Below are 16,833 nucleotides of genomic sequence, written 5' to 3' on the forward strand. Positions count from 1 at the left end.
TGTTGTACAATAAAGTTAATTGTACTACAATTCGGTCATCGTTAGCATTTATTTAACAATCCAGCGATACGAGCCCAGTATATTTGGGTAATCCCTCAAGGTTTCGAGGATAATCGTAACAATATTTTGGTTACAATATCTTATTTAGATGAAAGTAAAAAGAAGAAGAAGAAGAAGAAGTGTATAGTGTAAACTGAGTATAATAGCGCAAATGAAATGTGAAATAAAGTGGCAATACCAGCGATTTGAGGTTATAATAATTTTAGCAGGCGCAAAGTTTGTTTACTCTGTTTTATTAACGAAATATATAAAATAAAAGTGAATAAATGATTTGGTTTGCATAAAATAATAAGCGGAAACGTTTTAGTAGTGTTTTAAGAGTGGAAACTGGTGATTTAGTGCATTTTTGACGTGGTAATTGCTCATAGAAAACAACGAAATTTAACAAGTTTTTTGTTCATAACTTTTAAATGGTTAATAATATTATCTCCCCCCCTCCGGATTGTTATTAGGGGGGACGAAACGCGTCGTTTGGTACCCCTCCCGACTTTTCCACACCTTTTTTAGGGGTTGTTACACCACCCTAGAGAATTACCCTTTTGATATATCAGATCCGCTTTTCAGCATTAAGAAATCGATACTGTCCTCTCTCAATAAATAAATCATTAAAATAAAGTATCGGCTGATGAATTTAGTTCTGTAGCTGAACAGTTTTAGATCTCGACACTTAACAAACTCCTGCCTATCGTGACTCGGCGCAAAAATTGAAAATACTGGTTCCGTACGTCATGCGGACTGCGCCACTCGTGCGGGTGGGCGGGAATGGAGGGTAAAAACCGTTGGGATTATTATTAACTTGACTGGCCTATGGGCAAACGCCCATTCGCATTTTCGTCGAAGCAAAGAAATGTCTACAAATAATAACATAAAAACAGATTTGGTTTTTATTAGCCCGTAACTTCAATTGCATTTCTGCTTGGGTACAAAAATTCAAAACCAAAGATTTGTCTCTACGGGAAGGCATTAGTATTCTTGAGGAGATTAAAAATAATTCATCTCAAATGAGGAATAACGAATTTTTGAAAAAAAATGAAAAATGATTGTCCATTTTAATTTTTCAATCTTTGAAATAAACTGAATAAAAAATAAAACATTAAACTGCTCTTAAAATTTTTTTGTTGTGTTTTTCGAGCATACATATTTGCAAGCATATTTGCTAATGTTTTAGTGCTTATCCAAGCGCTTAAAATTGATTTTTTCTTGCCTATTTTCTTCGGCCCTGGTCATAAATCGCACAACTAGTCACTATAGAAAAAAACAAAGTTTCAGATTCGACCGGACCGACATTGCGGAAAATTCAAAAATTAATATTTAATAATTTTTAAGAAACAGCTTAACAGGGCCGAGTTTAATACTGAGATATACTACACATACATACACGGGCACGAAAAAAATTTGGTTTTACCATTGAAATTATTAAATTTTATCCATTTCATGAGACCCACCAATTCGCGGTTAATCGTGAGCTGGAACACGGTCCTAAATCTAAAATCTATCGGTATCTAAAAATCGACTTTTTTACATAAGAAAATTTAAATTGCAAAGTTTTCCGTCCAGTAAATGGCCTAGCATAATGGAAAAAGTTTAAATCTAGGAGTTCTACACAAAAACTGCAGGAATATTTAAAATAATGATATTTTTAATGTAATTTTACTAAAATTTCGCAACAGTTGTCATGAAAATTGAAATAACTCAGCTTATTCCCAACACGTATTTCTTTCCACGGATTTTTTTGGTAAACTAATCCATTCACATGCCATAAGTTTGAATTATATCAAAGCCTTAAATATGATTTTATCAAATAAGTGCATTCTAATTTAGTAGGGAAAACTTGACGAACACAATCAGGGATTTTGGAACGTTTGGATATGATGGGACACGATTGTTGACCAATAATACGGGAGACAAACCCAGCGAAATACAAAAAAACAAGGTTCGATAAACTGACAGTTGTCTCTCTCGCACCGCTTCCTTAGCAGTGGCACCGTGTTGCTTCTTTGCAAGTTTACATGGAAACAGTGTAGCTTTGGGTGAAATAAAAGTATAAGCTTTTGTGCAATATGTTTATTTGTATATGCATATGAAGCATATTTAACTGATGAAAACATAAGCATTGGACGTTTACATCAATCTCATAGTAGTCTTATTTTAATTTTGAGTCATTTTGCAGTTTTTATACAGCTAAATAGCATATAAATTACGTAATTCACGTAGATATATCAATATTACGTTCAACATTTCGTTTAAAATTCCAGATTTCCTGCAAATACATTAGAATTTACGAAAGGAATTTCACTACTAATTGCCTACTTTGCGTACTTTTCTACTACCATTTTCGAAACAAGGGATTGTATTCTTGCCCTTTCTCTGTCCTTCGTAAATGCAACCTTTTGTAAGGGAGTGTCAAACCGCAGCTGTCAATAATTATCTAACCTTGTATTATTAAATCATGGGTAGCCACATTCCTCACTTTTTGCAATCACGCTAGGGATGTCGAAAAAACATCGATGCATCGAAAATATCGATGTTTTGCTTCGATGCATCGAACATTTTCCACTCGATGTTTTCCATAAGCTGACATCTCCAGTCCATCGAACCGCCAAACATCGCTTTATCTGAAACTCAAAGAAAGCAAGATGCGGTTTTATAGCTCATAAAGTGCAAGTTTCAATTAAAAAGTTAAAAATTCGATTAAGAAGTTCAATATATCGATGAATATTTGTTGAATTTTTCAAAATTGTTTTAAAGCATGAACAATATTTTTGTAAAAAATAATAAAAAAATGTTAATTGGAAAAACGTTATGAATATTTAAATAAAAAATCAACACGTGAACACTTGTTTAAATAACAATAATATATAAATACATCAAAATTAAAGTTTGTTAAATTGTTTGAAATTGGTTCTGTTATTTTCATAGTGGAGGAAAACTCTATGCGCCTCGATGAATCGACGTACGCCCTCCGATGCATCGAAAAATATCGAGTTAGATTGGATGCATAGATGCGAGGAATACCATCGATGTATTTTTGCCACTGACATCTCTACAGGCAAAAGTTTTTCAGGCCGATTCTAAATAGAAACTCCATGGGAGTTTACTCTCTTTTCCCTTTCCTCTTATCATGAATAAAAATTCCCCGAGGATTTCTTATTTTAAAATTATTGGAAGATTTCTTTCTCAGGAGAAACAAATTCCCGGAGAACAAACTCTCCTGGAGTATTCAGAATTGGGCATGATAATGTATCAAGCAACATTTTGCAAATGGAGACCGCATTCTGCTCTTGGCAAGCAATAATTATCAGAGCTTTTATCTTGATAAATATTGTCAGTAATTTGGTACTTTGATAGCTGCCTTTTCAATTGCGCGATTACCTCGTGGAGGCAACATTATTGATATTTTAATATAAAAGCAAATATTGAGCCGTTTTCTATAAAAATATTTTTTATTATGTACTTGGGTGTGAAATAGCATGTTTTTTAAAATTTTTAAGTGATTAAATCCGGCAAAAATCTTACAAATGATTTTATCAAGATAAAAAATGGCCACTATGGTTTTTTTATACGATTTTTTATTAAAAATTTTTATTATTAATCGAAGTATTGATTTTTATGGAAAAAGTGACTCATTATTTATATATATATTAAACGAAAGAAGATACCGAAAAGCATTGAACAGTGCACACATCTCATAAGGAAAAGTGAATTATTACGAAATACTAATACAGTGGCAGCACTATAGCTGTTTTGGAATCTCGCGTTTCAGCTGGCAAAGATTGTCAACTTCTTTTTAATAACAAAATAATCTATCTTAGGTTGATAAAACTATGTGTTTCTTTAATAAATAAGTTAAATTATATATTTTAATAGTGTTTAAAAAGTGAAAACAGGTGATTTAGTGAATCTTTGTCGGTGTAATTGCCCATAGAAAACAACGAAATTTAAAAGTTTTTTCTTCATAACTTTTAAACGGTTAATAATATTATCTCCCCCCTCCGGATTGTTATTAGGAGGGCCGAAACGCGTCGTTTGGTACCCCTCCCGACTTTTCCGCACCTTTTTTAGGGGCTGTTACCCCACCCTAGAGAATTACCATCAAAAGTGCTGGAATGAGAGTTAAAATCCTGGCATAAGCAACGGAGTGGGTCGTGCAATTCAAAATTAGTTTTACAAGCTTTCAGAAATAGGGGACAAAAGTGTCTTGATACCCGGGAGGGAACATTAAGGCTAACTTCGTCCAGAAGAAGCGGACTTGAAATTGAGCCTGTTAGTAATTTAACTATACAAATTGTACCAAGCATTTTCCTGCGGCTGGAAAGTGTAGGAAGATTAATCAGCCCTATTCTGCATTTCGATTACGTTCCCGCATTCCGCTCCGCTGGAATCGAATTTAGGTATTCTGCGTTACAATCGAAACGAAAGAAGAAGAGGAAGAGAGAAAACATCTTTCGAAATCAGCTGTTTGCCTAGGAATGTGTGAAATCGTAACAAAACAAAGAAATATTTGCCACCAAACTATAGCAGCATATGAAGTTAAAGTTTGTAAATATTTTAAAATAACTAAATATACCTAGCATCACTGTAATTTAACAATAAAATTTAAGTGGATACATAATTATAAGAATGAAATCCATAGCCGCTGCGTTATTGCTTGAAGAGAAGAACGAGTCCCAGATTGCTGATGCGGAAGTTGAAAGGCGGAGATTTAGGGACATGTTTGATCTTTTTCAGATGAGTGAAGAGTCATAAGGAATTCATCTTGAACTGTTTTACTAATCGCTTAAAGTCAGTGAAATTATAAACATTGTTTTAGCACTCCACAAAATTTGCATTTACTACAGTGAAAGATTTGAACGCAAATGAATCCCATTTTGTAAGCCGTCAGGAGGAGGGGAAGAACAAAGCTTATCTTTCCATAGCAAATCGAATTCGAGGCAACATACGCACCTCTTTTAGTAAAAACGAGTTCAATAATAAAAGCATCTTTTTTATGTTACTTCACATTTTATGTATATATGTATCTATGTGCATACATCTATTAATTTTATATAAAAAGAATAAATTGCATTCAGTGCATTTCACAGTCTTATTTATAGATAATGTAAACAAAAACGCCTGGACTTACACTTTGAAAACGTCGACATCCCTTTTGGTTGCCATTATTTGAGCAAATTTTTCGTATTGCCCGTATTACCGCTCGCGAAAACACAGAAATCGAGAAAATTCATTTATTATGACTTACAATCATGCACAGTATATTTTACTTAAATTTTTTATAAAATTTTATTATTTAAACCCACGAAAATAACAATTGAAACGTTCTCCGTCAACAAATTTGCAGCTTAGAAAAACGGAACTACGATCGAAATGTAGAATAGGTATAATCGTAAATTTCGAAGATTGATCGAAAGGAAACGGAACGCAGAATACCAAAGTTGCCAAACGGAGAAAATTTCGATTCGAGTCGAAATGCAGAATAGGGCTGAATAAGTTTTAATCGGCTCGTATAAGGTGGAAGGTTATATTGAGAATTCCAACGGAAATTTCTTAAAGCAAAAACTAGGAATTGTTTTTGAATTGATTCTATTTTGTCTGAGTAAATTTGATACCATGGATTCCAAACCACCGAAACGTATTCCAGAATTGGCCTAACTAATTTTGTAAACAGGGTCACAAAATTCTTTTGACCATCGTTTCACAAATGCAAGTACACCTTTAGCCTTGTTGACTGTCACATTAATATGAAGATTAAAATTAAGCTTAGGATCCATTGTGATACCAAGGTCCACAAAATTGTATACCTGTTCCAGGTTATGGTTACCTATTTTGTATAAGAAGCGGGATGAACAGCTCTTCGCGAGAAGCACTTTACATTTCTTAAGATTTAGAGGCATAAGATTTACTTGATACCAGTAAGCCATGCTGTTTATGTCTGATTGTAGCAAAGACCTTTCTTTAATTGAAACGGACGATTTATAAAGCTTTACATCATCTGCATACATTAAAATTTTGGAAAATTGTATATCTGTAGAAATATCTTTTAAAAAAGCAATAACAGAACCGGGCCTAGGTGGCTACCTTGAGGGACTCCTGAAGTAACATCAATGACGTCAGAGATAGCATTTTTAAACATTACCCTTTGTGATCTATCATAGAGGTATGGAGAGAGAGGTGAGAGAGGTAGAAAATTAGGTGGAAGACCAAGAAGATCATGTTTATAGATGAGCAACGAGTGGCACACTTTGTCAAATGCCTTACTGAAGTCAGTATATATAACACCAACAGTTTTGCTTTCACTAAATGCTTTTGGGATATAGGATGTTAATTCAAGTAAATTTGTAGAAGTTGATCTGCCCTTGCAAAATCCATGTTGACTATATTAAATGCTAGGAGAGATAGAATGCGTCAACTGATTTGTTATAATTGCTTCAAATAATTTAGGAATTGCAGAAAGCTTAGCTATTCCCCGGTAGTTCTCCACTGAACATCTGCTACCGCTTTATAGTTGGAAAAAAAGTTAGCTCAATAAATAGCGGTAAGCTTACAATAATTCGCATAAAGCTGAAAATTCGTACGAGTGTTGCGAACACCATTATGAATGAAATGTAAAAAGTCCCCATCGATCCCACGTCTGCAAAAAAAATGTATTCAAAGTCAAAGGTCACATAATTTGCTTTTTCGCATTTTCAGCCAAATGGTACGGTTTATCACAAAAATAGGTGAAATGAAAGTGCAGATAATTCAATTATCTATAAAAACTGTTATAACACTTTTCTTTTAAAGATTACCATTTCTGAGATATAGCGATTCAAAATTGTAGTAAAAGGTGTGTACTCCATAATATGCAAATTATAAATTTGTATAGAAACCTTTCGTATGTATGAATCTCTACTAAAGTGCTCATAACTTCTACATTTATTATTCAATTTAGTTGAGCAGGGCCTTAATGTATTTATGAAAGATCATGCTTTGGCGTGCAAGAATCCAAAGGTTAACAGGTTATTTCGTATTGATATTTTTACCGAGAGTATTTTTTTTTTAATTTTTTTTAAATTATGCAAAATCGACGATGAATCAATGATTAGCTCCTAAACTACTAATCCGGTTGGAAAATATCGTTTACGTAGAAGATAGTAAATAAAATAAGCTTCACTACTGTCGAAAGAAATTTAAAATCCAGCAAGCTGTATAAAAAAAAATACCTACGCAATTAAGTGAGTGCACTTTTTCATTTCTCTTAAATTTGGCTATATCTCAAAAACTATTAGAGTTTATTATATTTTGACTTCATATTCAGATTCAGCGGAAAATTCTACATAAGAAGAGATGGTGTAGTGCGACAGGTGGGATTTCTTTTAAACTAATGTAAATATCAATTAGATGAATAGTTTTCTCTAACTACTTTTAATTCACACCGCTTTCATCAATATTATTTAGTTACGCAGGACTACAATAAGTCGTGGAGTAGGCCTACCGGGGAAAACACGTTAAAAAACGTTAAAAAAATATGAATAACACTATTTTTTTAATCGCTATATCTCAGAAATGGTAAGGGAGCCCAAGAGGGGATTCGGAGATGTACTCGAGCGTGTCAGATTAACATATGGGGGATAGCCTGCAACCTGTTGAGTACCTCTGCCAAATCTAAGTCATCTGTGTAGAGTCCCACGCATAGGACAGCGCGTCAAATTAAGAAATGGTGGGTTAATTACATGCTGAAAAGTGTGCATTTCAAGGAATTGGGGCTCGCAAACTTGCAAAAAAAACGTTAGCTTGACATTATTGAGCACGGTAAATTTTTTTTTATTATGAATCAAACAGCTGAAGGATAACGAGAAGTATATAATCTGACAATTTCCACAAGCCCGAGTACCTAAAATCGTCAACAAAGTTTAGCGCGTGCACTTGCTGTTTTTCAAAACTACTACAGATTTTTCTACGAAATTTGTTATTTTTTGATTGCTGTTTTCCGTTCATATTATTTGTCACAATCACATGATTGTAAGTACACCCAGCGGACCAACTGCTAGCAAAGGATACCAGTTGCGAGTGAAATGTGAGAATTAACCCAAACAAACTCTCGCTAAAGGCTCGTGTGTTGCTCCGCTGTATATGTACATAAGTATGTGCATTTGCGAATCAAAACCTTTATCTAAATTTGAGCTGATGAAAATACATATGTAATTAAGTGCGTCTACAATTACGATTACTTTAATCCCAGTTTCAAAATAGTTTGAATTAGGATTGAAATAAACGTAAATCGAAGGAGTATTAGATTAAAATTATATTAAGAAAATTAGTAGCACATGATGTAACTTTTAGCTCAACAAATATCAGTTAAAAATTACCTACTTTTTTAACTTATGTATGTGAGTTTTACTCATTTCTTAGCTAAAATCACTAGACACAAGAATTTGTATGTAAGAAAAACAGGCATTTTTGAAATAATTTTGAATTCAGAAACCTTAAGTTTACTTATACGTGAAAAAATTTGGAACTCTGCTCCCTTCTTTCTCACTCTTTATATAGTATCAACACACAGTACCCCCTTACTCCTTTCCGTCCGCCATCACGCAATCATGGGCGATCAAAGAATTCGTGGTGTTCTATGAAATATAACCTTTGAAATTTTACTAACTAATCACGGTGAGTGGAAATAGTTTTTGTGTGTTTTGTGGATCAAATTCTTGTCAAAAATCTTGTTGGATTAAATATTCTACGTGATTCAGGTGTAGTACCTTGTAAATTCTATAATAACATTCTGGACTCGGACTAGTAAAACTGTCAAAAATTAAAAATTCGCTCAGAGCGAGAGAGTAACATTGAAAAGTACGGGATCGCTTTCTAGTAAAAAATGCTAACTTCTGTCAACTTCAACATAACCTCCAAATTTTGGTTGTAAATTTTTGCTTATGCAAAAATACTTTCAAATTCATTAGAATCCACTTAAACAAGTAATTAAATACTTTTGAACATGAATTAGCAGAGTGCACTTTTCTTTTGTTTACAATTTGGTTGCCAAACACACTACAGCTGATCGTTTGACTCATTTACCAGAATTTAGCAGCAAAAAATTCTCGGTTTAAAACTGGTAACTTCTGACAGAGAGAGAACCGTATTTACTCTCTTTTTTGTCCTCTCAATAGTCAGAGAACCGAGTACGGGATCGATTACCAGTAAAATCTGACTGATTCTGACTATTTCTGACTAGTCCGGACTCGTACGGGATCGCAACTAATTTTATATACAAAGAATAAATTGTATTCAGTGCATTTTACAGTCTTATTTACCTATAGATAATGAAAACAAGAACGCCTGTGCTTCCTCTTTGGAAACCTCGCGCAATATCCCTTTTGGTTGCTAATATTTGAGCCAATTTTTCGTATTGCCCGTATTACCGCTGTGAAAACACAGAAATCGAGAAAATTCATTTATGATGACTTACAATTATGCACAGTATATTTTACTTAATTTTTTTATAAAATTTTATTATTTAAACCCACCAAAATAACAATCGAAACGTTCTCCGTCAAGAAATTTGCAACTTATAACTCCGATCGAAATGTAGAATAGGTATAATCGTAAATTTCGAAGATTGATCGAAAGGAAGCGGAACGCAGAATACTTAAGTTGCCAAACGGAGAAAATTTCGATTCGAGTCGAAATGCAGAATGCTGATTGTCAATAACAGATAGGAAAAATGTAGAAGAAATTGACGACCAAGTCGAACCGGACTTGTTGTATGATGATAGTTGCTCAGATAAATAATGGCCCCTATTACGAGTTGCATTCGATCTTCGACTGTGGTCGAAAGTGCTGATCGAACGAATTTTCATTTGGTATTATGGCGCTCATTCGATGAAGAATAGCGCTATTGTAAATTTCGCTCGTTTAGGTTGTTCACAATAGTATATTTTTCACCGCTGAGAAGCTTTGTTTACAGATCGAGCAAAATAAATAGAGTGCTTATACATATGTACATACTTATGTCAATTTGTGCAAATTAAAATGAAATAAACAAGAAAGTGAGTTTATAAAAGCGTGGTAAAAAAAAGTTGTAATTAGCACAACGGAGGTCTGGTTGAACGATTCGTCAGAGGATGAGGGCTTAAAAAACTGGCCAAGAGCAGAAAACGTGAGAGTTTAAGTGGAGTCTTTCGAATATATTTTGACATACAATATATTTAAGAAATTTTGTGATCCAAATCTATTTAAAATATATTAAAACTATAAACAGCTCCATGATTTTGTTTTCAGAGATCGTGCCAACAGCGTATAGGGATTTTCTTTCATATGTAAAACCAGACTTTCGAGCTTGTGTTTACTATTCATGACGTTAGAACTGCTTGAAATTAATATAAATTGTTTAAAATTAGTGTCTAGCCGCCAAAAAAACAGAAAAGAAAACAAATGCAAAATCATACATTTTTAAAATTTGCTAACATTTCGCTACACCAACGAAAGCAAAATTCTGTTCGACGAAAAATTCGATTCTCAACGAAAATTTCGACACGCTTGCATAGCTCATAATACGAATTTCACTTTCGATCTTCGATAGCCAGCGAAGATCGAAAATCGAATGCAACTCATAATAGGGGCCAATAAGTGTTTACAATAATATATGTTTGGTTGACTGTGCATCTTAGAAACGAAATTATTTTTTTAACCCGTCAGATTAAGAAAACCCCTCCAGATAATCGTCAGATTATGGAACAGCACGACCAGAGCATCGATTTTAAATTTTTATTTTTAGTTTTTGTATTACACATAGCACACTTTGATTTAAAAGAAAAAAAATCAGAACACACTGACACTTTCGATACCAGAAGCAACAATAAAATACACGTAATTGTTGGTTTTGCTCTAATACTACTAAGTTCTTAAGAAATTTGCTATGCTACCCTGTAGGATCTCGGAATAGACTTAGAGCACACCACAAACTACACTGTAAGCGGATACTCTCTCTACATGCCAACGCCGCACATGAAAATTCGTTGACTAAGTGCCTACATATCAGTAAATCGTTAATCATACCCATTGTCCGCTACTGTGTGACATTGTAACTAATTTTAGAACAAAACTCATACCCTATGCATTACATTCGGACCACTTTTAGTACAATTCACCTGTGTTACATTACATTGCTTTAAATTTTTGTGCTATCATTGGTGTAGATACAAAACTACTATACCTAGGACTATATTTTTCGAGCAATTGGACCAATCTTTTCTTCAGGGTTTCTACTATGGTTTTCTAAAGTTTGTTTGTGAAGGCACCTTTGTTTTATACAGAAATATATGCCTGTTCCATTAGGCTGTAAAATTACAGATGTCAAAACTCCTCAGGCACTGCTATTCACACAGACGAAGTAATAGCAATTTATTTCTTGACCGTTTTTTTAAAGGTCCGTACTTAGCTTTATACCAGAGATGGGCAAACTCACACTAGATTTGTTCTACACGCTTTCCGGGCTATTTCAGTAATTAGAGCGTAAAAATAAGTTTCTCTCCTCTTCTTGGCCGAGTTCAACAAAGCACGCCAGCCGTTTCTTTTCTGACGTTCCAACTGACGTCAATCGGAAATGCTAGGTGAAGCCAAGTCCTTCTCCACCTGGGGACTGTAACACAAAGTTTACAATTGTAACAAGTTTACAAATTACACTGGATTACAAATTTTAATTTGGTTTATGTTCGCCAGACACCATACAAAAAATCTTGGCGCTTTTTCATTTGACCACTCATTATTTCGTATTTATCCATCGATTTTCTTCATCAGTAACTTGATTTTTTTTTTGTAACAGAACAAGTTTTAGTAAAAGTGCATAAATTTGGTACAGAGCCTGTTATTTTAAAAATTTTTCTTCTGTTAAAGTTTAATTTTTTTATTAAAAAAATAAAAAAATACTGGAGTGATTAATTAATTTGTCAGAAACTATCAGTCCTATCGGAAAGTGATGTAAATATGGTTTATGGAGAATTTCATTAGCTTTCATTTGCCGTATTTTATATTAAGATTTTTAAACTGGTTCGTAAGATATACGTAATTAAAAGGAATAAATTTTGACTTTAAGCCGAATAACAGTAAGTTGCAAATATCTCGAAAACGAATCCATAGAAAAAAAATTAACCCGATTTTCGGAATCACCGAGCAATTCTACATAGGAATTGGATAGTGGCATTCATAGAACATTTTTGCTGTAAACCTGTGTTATTAGTGATTCGCTTGTAGCTACAAGTTGTTGAATTTTTTGTAACACAATATAATTTTATACACTTGTAGCTATCAGCGAAATATTCTACACTTGTAAATATAGTTTCTACAAGTATTTGTAGATGCATTTCGATTTGCACTTTAATATACAAATTTTGAATAGCCTTTATTTAGCTATTTATGTACAAGCTAGAGTTCTTTTTAAAAATCGACTATCCGGCTACTCGCTTAGTCGACTGGTCGATTAGTAACTTTTTGGTCGGTTGATAGTCGAATAGCAATTACTCGATTAACCGCTCGCATTCGACTAACCGTTCGCTTTCGTCTAACCGCTCACTATCGAGTAGTCAGAAAATCGACTAACCGAAATTATTCGAATATTAGCAGTTTTTCACCATAAAATTATTTGTATTAGCGCGGTTGGGTTTTGTCAATAAGCATAAGTATTAAAAAATTAAAAAAAAATTTTACTCAAAGAAAACAACTAGTCGTTAAATCGAAAATGTACTAGTTGGATTTCGACTAGTTGTTTGTGAAGTTCTGAACACATTGAAAACGACGAGCTACCGACCACAGCTTCCAATTTGTCATCTTTATTATTTAAGCGCTTTGTCGATGGCGACATGATTTCTTTGAACGCAGCAGCGACATCATGAATTTGTATGAGTTTGACATAAAAGAAGAGGAAGAACCTTATCTGTCGCCAGAAAAATAGAAATAGATCTAATCTGGCCACAAACACAGCCGTCGCGTAGCCCGGTCGTCGCCAAAATAATTATCTACATAAGAGTACGTGTTAAAATAATTTGACAGCTGTGGTTGTAGCTCGTCGTTTTCATTGTGTTCGGGCTATGAGCGGTTAGTTGTTAAAGTCGAAAAGAAATGGTTAATCGATTAAGTGAAGTCGATTATTTTTTTAAACAACTTTCGCTATTCGACTAATCGATAAAAAGTAGGGACACGATATCGAACCGAAAGTATCGATGTAGTACTCATTTGAAGTATCGCTGTAAAAATATCGGGTTCCCATTATTATCAGGATAAAAATACCCGATATTTCCAATATCAATACCAAATTCAAAAAATCAAATCTGAATATTTGGCTCTGTAAAGCCCAAAATATAACCATATTGCTTTACATATCAATTCCAAAGTATAGACAGCGGTAAGTCATGGTATGACATAGATTTGCAATAAATGGAACTGCTAGGGTGCGGTTAACCCTAATCTTACCAACATGTGTCTGTGAGACACATTTTGTTTTTAAGCTTGATGTTTCTACGTAATGATGCAACTTATTGTCACCAGACTTTATGACTTTTTTTTACATCTATTCTGAATAGTTCAGTAAAATAATAAGGAAAGAAAATTATTCTCCTGTAGTTTTTATAAGTCAAAATAAAAAATGTAACACAAACTACCAACATGTGTCTCAGAGACACAAGCTCTTAAGTTTGAATTTTCCGTAAAATAAAGATAACCTAAAATGCTTCTGTATATAGATAAGGCAAATCAATATATGGATACATAAATATACTACTTGTCTATATATGTTTTTATATGTATATACCTATGTACATATGTATGTCCCTCATCTTACCAACATGTGTCTGTGAGACACAGTGTGTTTTTTAACTTGATGTTGCTACCAGACTTTGACTTTTTTTACATCAGAATGTAATAAATCAAATAATAAACATAAGTCTCAATCTTTAACGCATAAATACTTTTAATTTTATTTTCATACATATATGTGTCTTGAAGACACATGCTGGTAGGATTTGTAACTTTTTTATGTTGGTAAGATTAGGGTTAAATAAAAATAAATAATATATTATATAATTCATATTAATTTAAAAACAATATTAACAAAAAAGTTTCAATTGAGATTTTAGTAGCGTAATGTCGTGTAACGTGATGTCAGAGAACTTTGTAATGCGCCTTTGCGATTTGATACGATACAAGGGTTCTGGTACTCGATTCCAAAAAATATCGTTTGAAAACTATCGATTAAAAGGTATCGGTATCGAATGGAAAAAATATCGATATAGTATCGTATCGAAATTCGTGTCCCTATTAGCAAGAGCTTTATAACGAGCATTTGTTTTCGGCGGACGTATGGCACATGCCGTGAAAAATAAAACATATATTATTACTTAAATACACAGTATACCAGTAGAAAAGGTTTTTGTTTTTGTAGCTGTTTCGTGGTGAAAGTCCTTTATGGGGACCAAATTTCCCCACAAGAAATTGAGCGCATGGTTGCTTTTGCGTCCCAAAAAAATGAATATTACAAAACATTAAAAAAAAGTCTAAGGTAATACAATTATATTCAACTAAAAATAATCACAATAATTTGTGATAATCGTGTGTAAAAACTATTTTCAACTATTATGTTTCACAAAATAATTTTGCGGATCAGATTGCTCTGAACGCTTGTGTGGAAAATGTTGTTTACCAAGAAAATGCAGCCCTGTTGGTTTTTATTTCTGTATCACACCGCGGTGAGTTTATATTTCTTGTTTGTAAAATGGCAAAAAATTAAATAAATTTATGATTCCATGTAACTATTTACAATTGATTAATGCAAATTTCTTTCTGTTCCGAACATATATCAATTGAATTGGAAGATGAAGAAGTGTACACAAGGTTGGAAAATGAGAACATGAAGCTAAAGGATCGATTAGCAATTTGGAGTAAGGTTAGCCATTTTCAATTTTATATTTTTGTTCGTCGACATTATAGGACATTTTATCATTGCAGGTTATTGTTGCAGAAGAAAACGCTGCAACCATTGCAGTTGTTGCAAAATATGTGCCAGCAGTAGTGCCCACCGCCGTCGGTGCAATGAGGGCTGAGCAAACGCCATCTCCTGGGCATTCCCACAGCTTGCTGACACCAGCTATTATATCACATGTGAATGCAACTTCAGCTAAATTTGATTATTATCAGTGCAATAGTATCTTGTCTTGGGCAAAAGCACTATAGACTGCTGGCACAAATAAATCGCCCAGAGATATAGCCAACGAAATAAATAAACATGATATACAATCGCCACCTGTGGTTATGTTAATGCAAAAATTTATAACAATTTTTTTATATTCAATGTAGGGATTATGCTGTTCGTGTGATTTCCAACCTCTTACGGTTTGGCGTTAACCTACCAACTTGCCACAAGCAACGTATCACATAGATGCACATTGGTCAATTACGTTTGACAATTATTGGAGAGTCCACTTGTCGTTTGTTAGTGTTTCTGGGGCACGATATTCTACGCGTCACTTAGGCGATTGGTGAACACATTTCGTTATGCTGATTGTGCACTTAGAGGACCGCTTCCCAAATTTTCTGGACGATTGGAGATTTGAAAGACTTATACAAGGAATCAAAAAAGAGGTAAGTACTGTTCGTACTTTGGCTTATTCTGAGTTTCACCCGAAAAAACTTTCATTCAGCCTTATGCTGAGTTTAATAAAATTTAACAAGAAATCCATTATATGATACCGAAATTGCATATCACCAAAAAACTAAAATACCGTCATAACTCAAAAGACGAGAGTTTTCGGGAGACGCGTTTAATGCGCTTATAAAAAGATATATTACTCATCTGTTTATTTTTTCTTCAGATTTTACGAGGACGAGGAATTCAAGAGACGTGTCTACAATTGCATTGTACTGCTGCAAGGCAGCGACCCTAATCATACTGAATCATGGACTCAAATATGTGATGTATCCAGTGAAGAATTCCATAAGTGTTAGCTTTTTCGTAGATTTTATGAAAACCCGGACTACTATGGATTCTGCGATAGCCACCAATATGTATTCTCCTTGGGCAAGATGCTGGAGAATCGCGGCAACACAGCCGTATACCTACTCCATGCTTTTACGCGCATTTGCTAAATTTCTTGCACCAGCCAACTTTTGACTCAACTTATCTCCTCTAAAATTGCCTGTAAAATCGTCTAATGTAAATACCGTATTAACAACAAAAATGCACAGTAAAAACGTTTAGTTATTTGAATAAATAAGAGTGTGCCAATGTAATTAATAAGTAGTGTCTAGATGTAACCCGGGTATTTAGTATAGTAAAGATATGTTTATTTAAAAATTATATGATACAGAGTTTTGTGTATGTAATTTAATTGTCCGGCTATTCACTCGACCCTCTTCGCTTGCTCTCCCAGTCCTCACTTGACACTGCTTTATTTGTATGCTGTGTGCCTTCAGTATGAAAAAATGTTAGTTCACCGAATATGTATCGCCGTTTTTGAGAAGATGCGCTGCTGGACCGCTGTTGATTTTCACCTGCAAATTGAACACAGAAATTATAAGCAATGTGAATAAGTAGAATATAAGAAATTATTTAAACAATTGTAATCATTTTGGAACGCACTTTCCACACCACCTTCGAGGTATGCGTTTAGGCGCGTTACCGATTTTTTAAAGGTGTTCGGTTCCCCAGGAGGCATATCTTCACCATCATAACTTAAAGTAAAAAAGTTTAAGGCATGCAATAAAAGAATACAACAAAACCAAAAAATGTTCTTAAAACTATTAAACATAAAA

At 33.8% G+C, this 16,833-nt stretch overlaps 1 protein-coding gene across 2 annotated transcripts; it reads left to right on the plus strand.

The window, feature by feature from the left end:
* Window positions 1–14,561: 14,561 nt before the first annotated feature.
* Window positions 14,562–16,498, plus strand: LOC118749385. 2 transcript variants are annotated; one of them, XR_004994211.1, is made up of 4 exons: window positions 14,562–14,771; window positions 14,898–14,968; window positions 15,031–15,663; window positions 15,894–16,498. XR_004994211.1 is itself a non-coding variant. In XM_036484191.1 (4 exons), exons 1-3 carry the CDS (start codon window positions 14,852–14,854, stop codon window positions 15,424–15,426), a joined length of 318 nt encoding a protein of 105 aa, XP_036340084.1. In that variant the 5' UTR covers window positions 14,820–14,851; the 3' UTR covers window positions 15,427–15,663; window positions 15,894–16,498. The 2 variants fall into 2 exon arrangements, 1 of the variants encoding a protein (XP_036340084.1); XM_036484191.1 differs by lacking the exon at window positions 14,562–14,771 and having other exon boundaries at window positions 14,820–14,968; window positions 15,031–15,183; window positions 15,379–15,663.
* Window positions 16,499–16,833: the final 335 nt, after the last annotated feature.

Source organism: Rhagoletis pomonella, unplaced genomic scaffold (genome assembly GCF_013731165.1).
Source record: "Rhagoletis pomonella isolate Grant_MI unplaced genomic scaffold, Rhpom_1.0 Rhpom_scaffold_00015, whole genome shotgun sequence".
In the NCBI taxonomy this organism is placed as follows: Eukaryota; Metazoa; Arthropoda; class Insecta; order Diptera; family Tephritidae; genus Rhagoletis; species Rhagoletis pomonella.

Bases quoted from the DNA above. Each gene is read 5' to 3' on its own strand.
- LOC118749385 (XM_036484191.1), top strand. From the start codon at position 14,852: ATGCAAATTTCTTTCTGTTCCGAACATATATCAATTGAATTGGAAGAT. The intron at 14,969-15,030 runs GTTAGCCATTTT...TTATCATTGCAG, and splicing joins GATTAGCAATTTGGAGTAAG to GTTATTGTTGCAGAAGAAAA. The intron at 15,184-15,378 runs GTGAATGCAACT...TATTCAATGTAG, and splicing joins CACCAGCTATTATATCACAT to GGATTATGCTGTTCGTGTGA.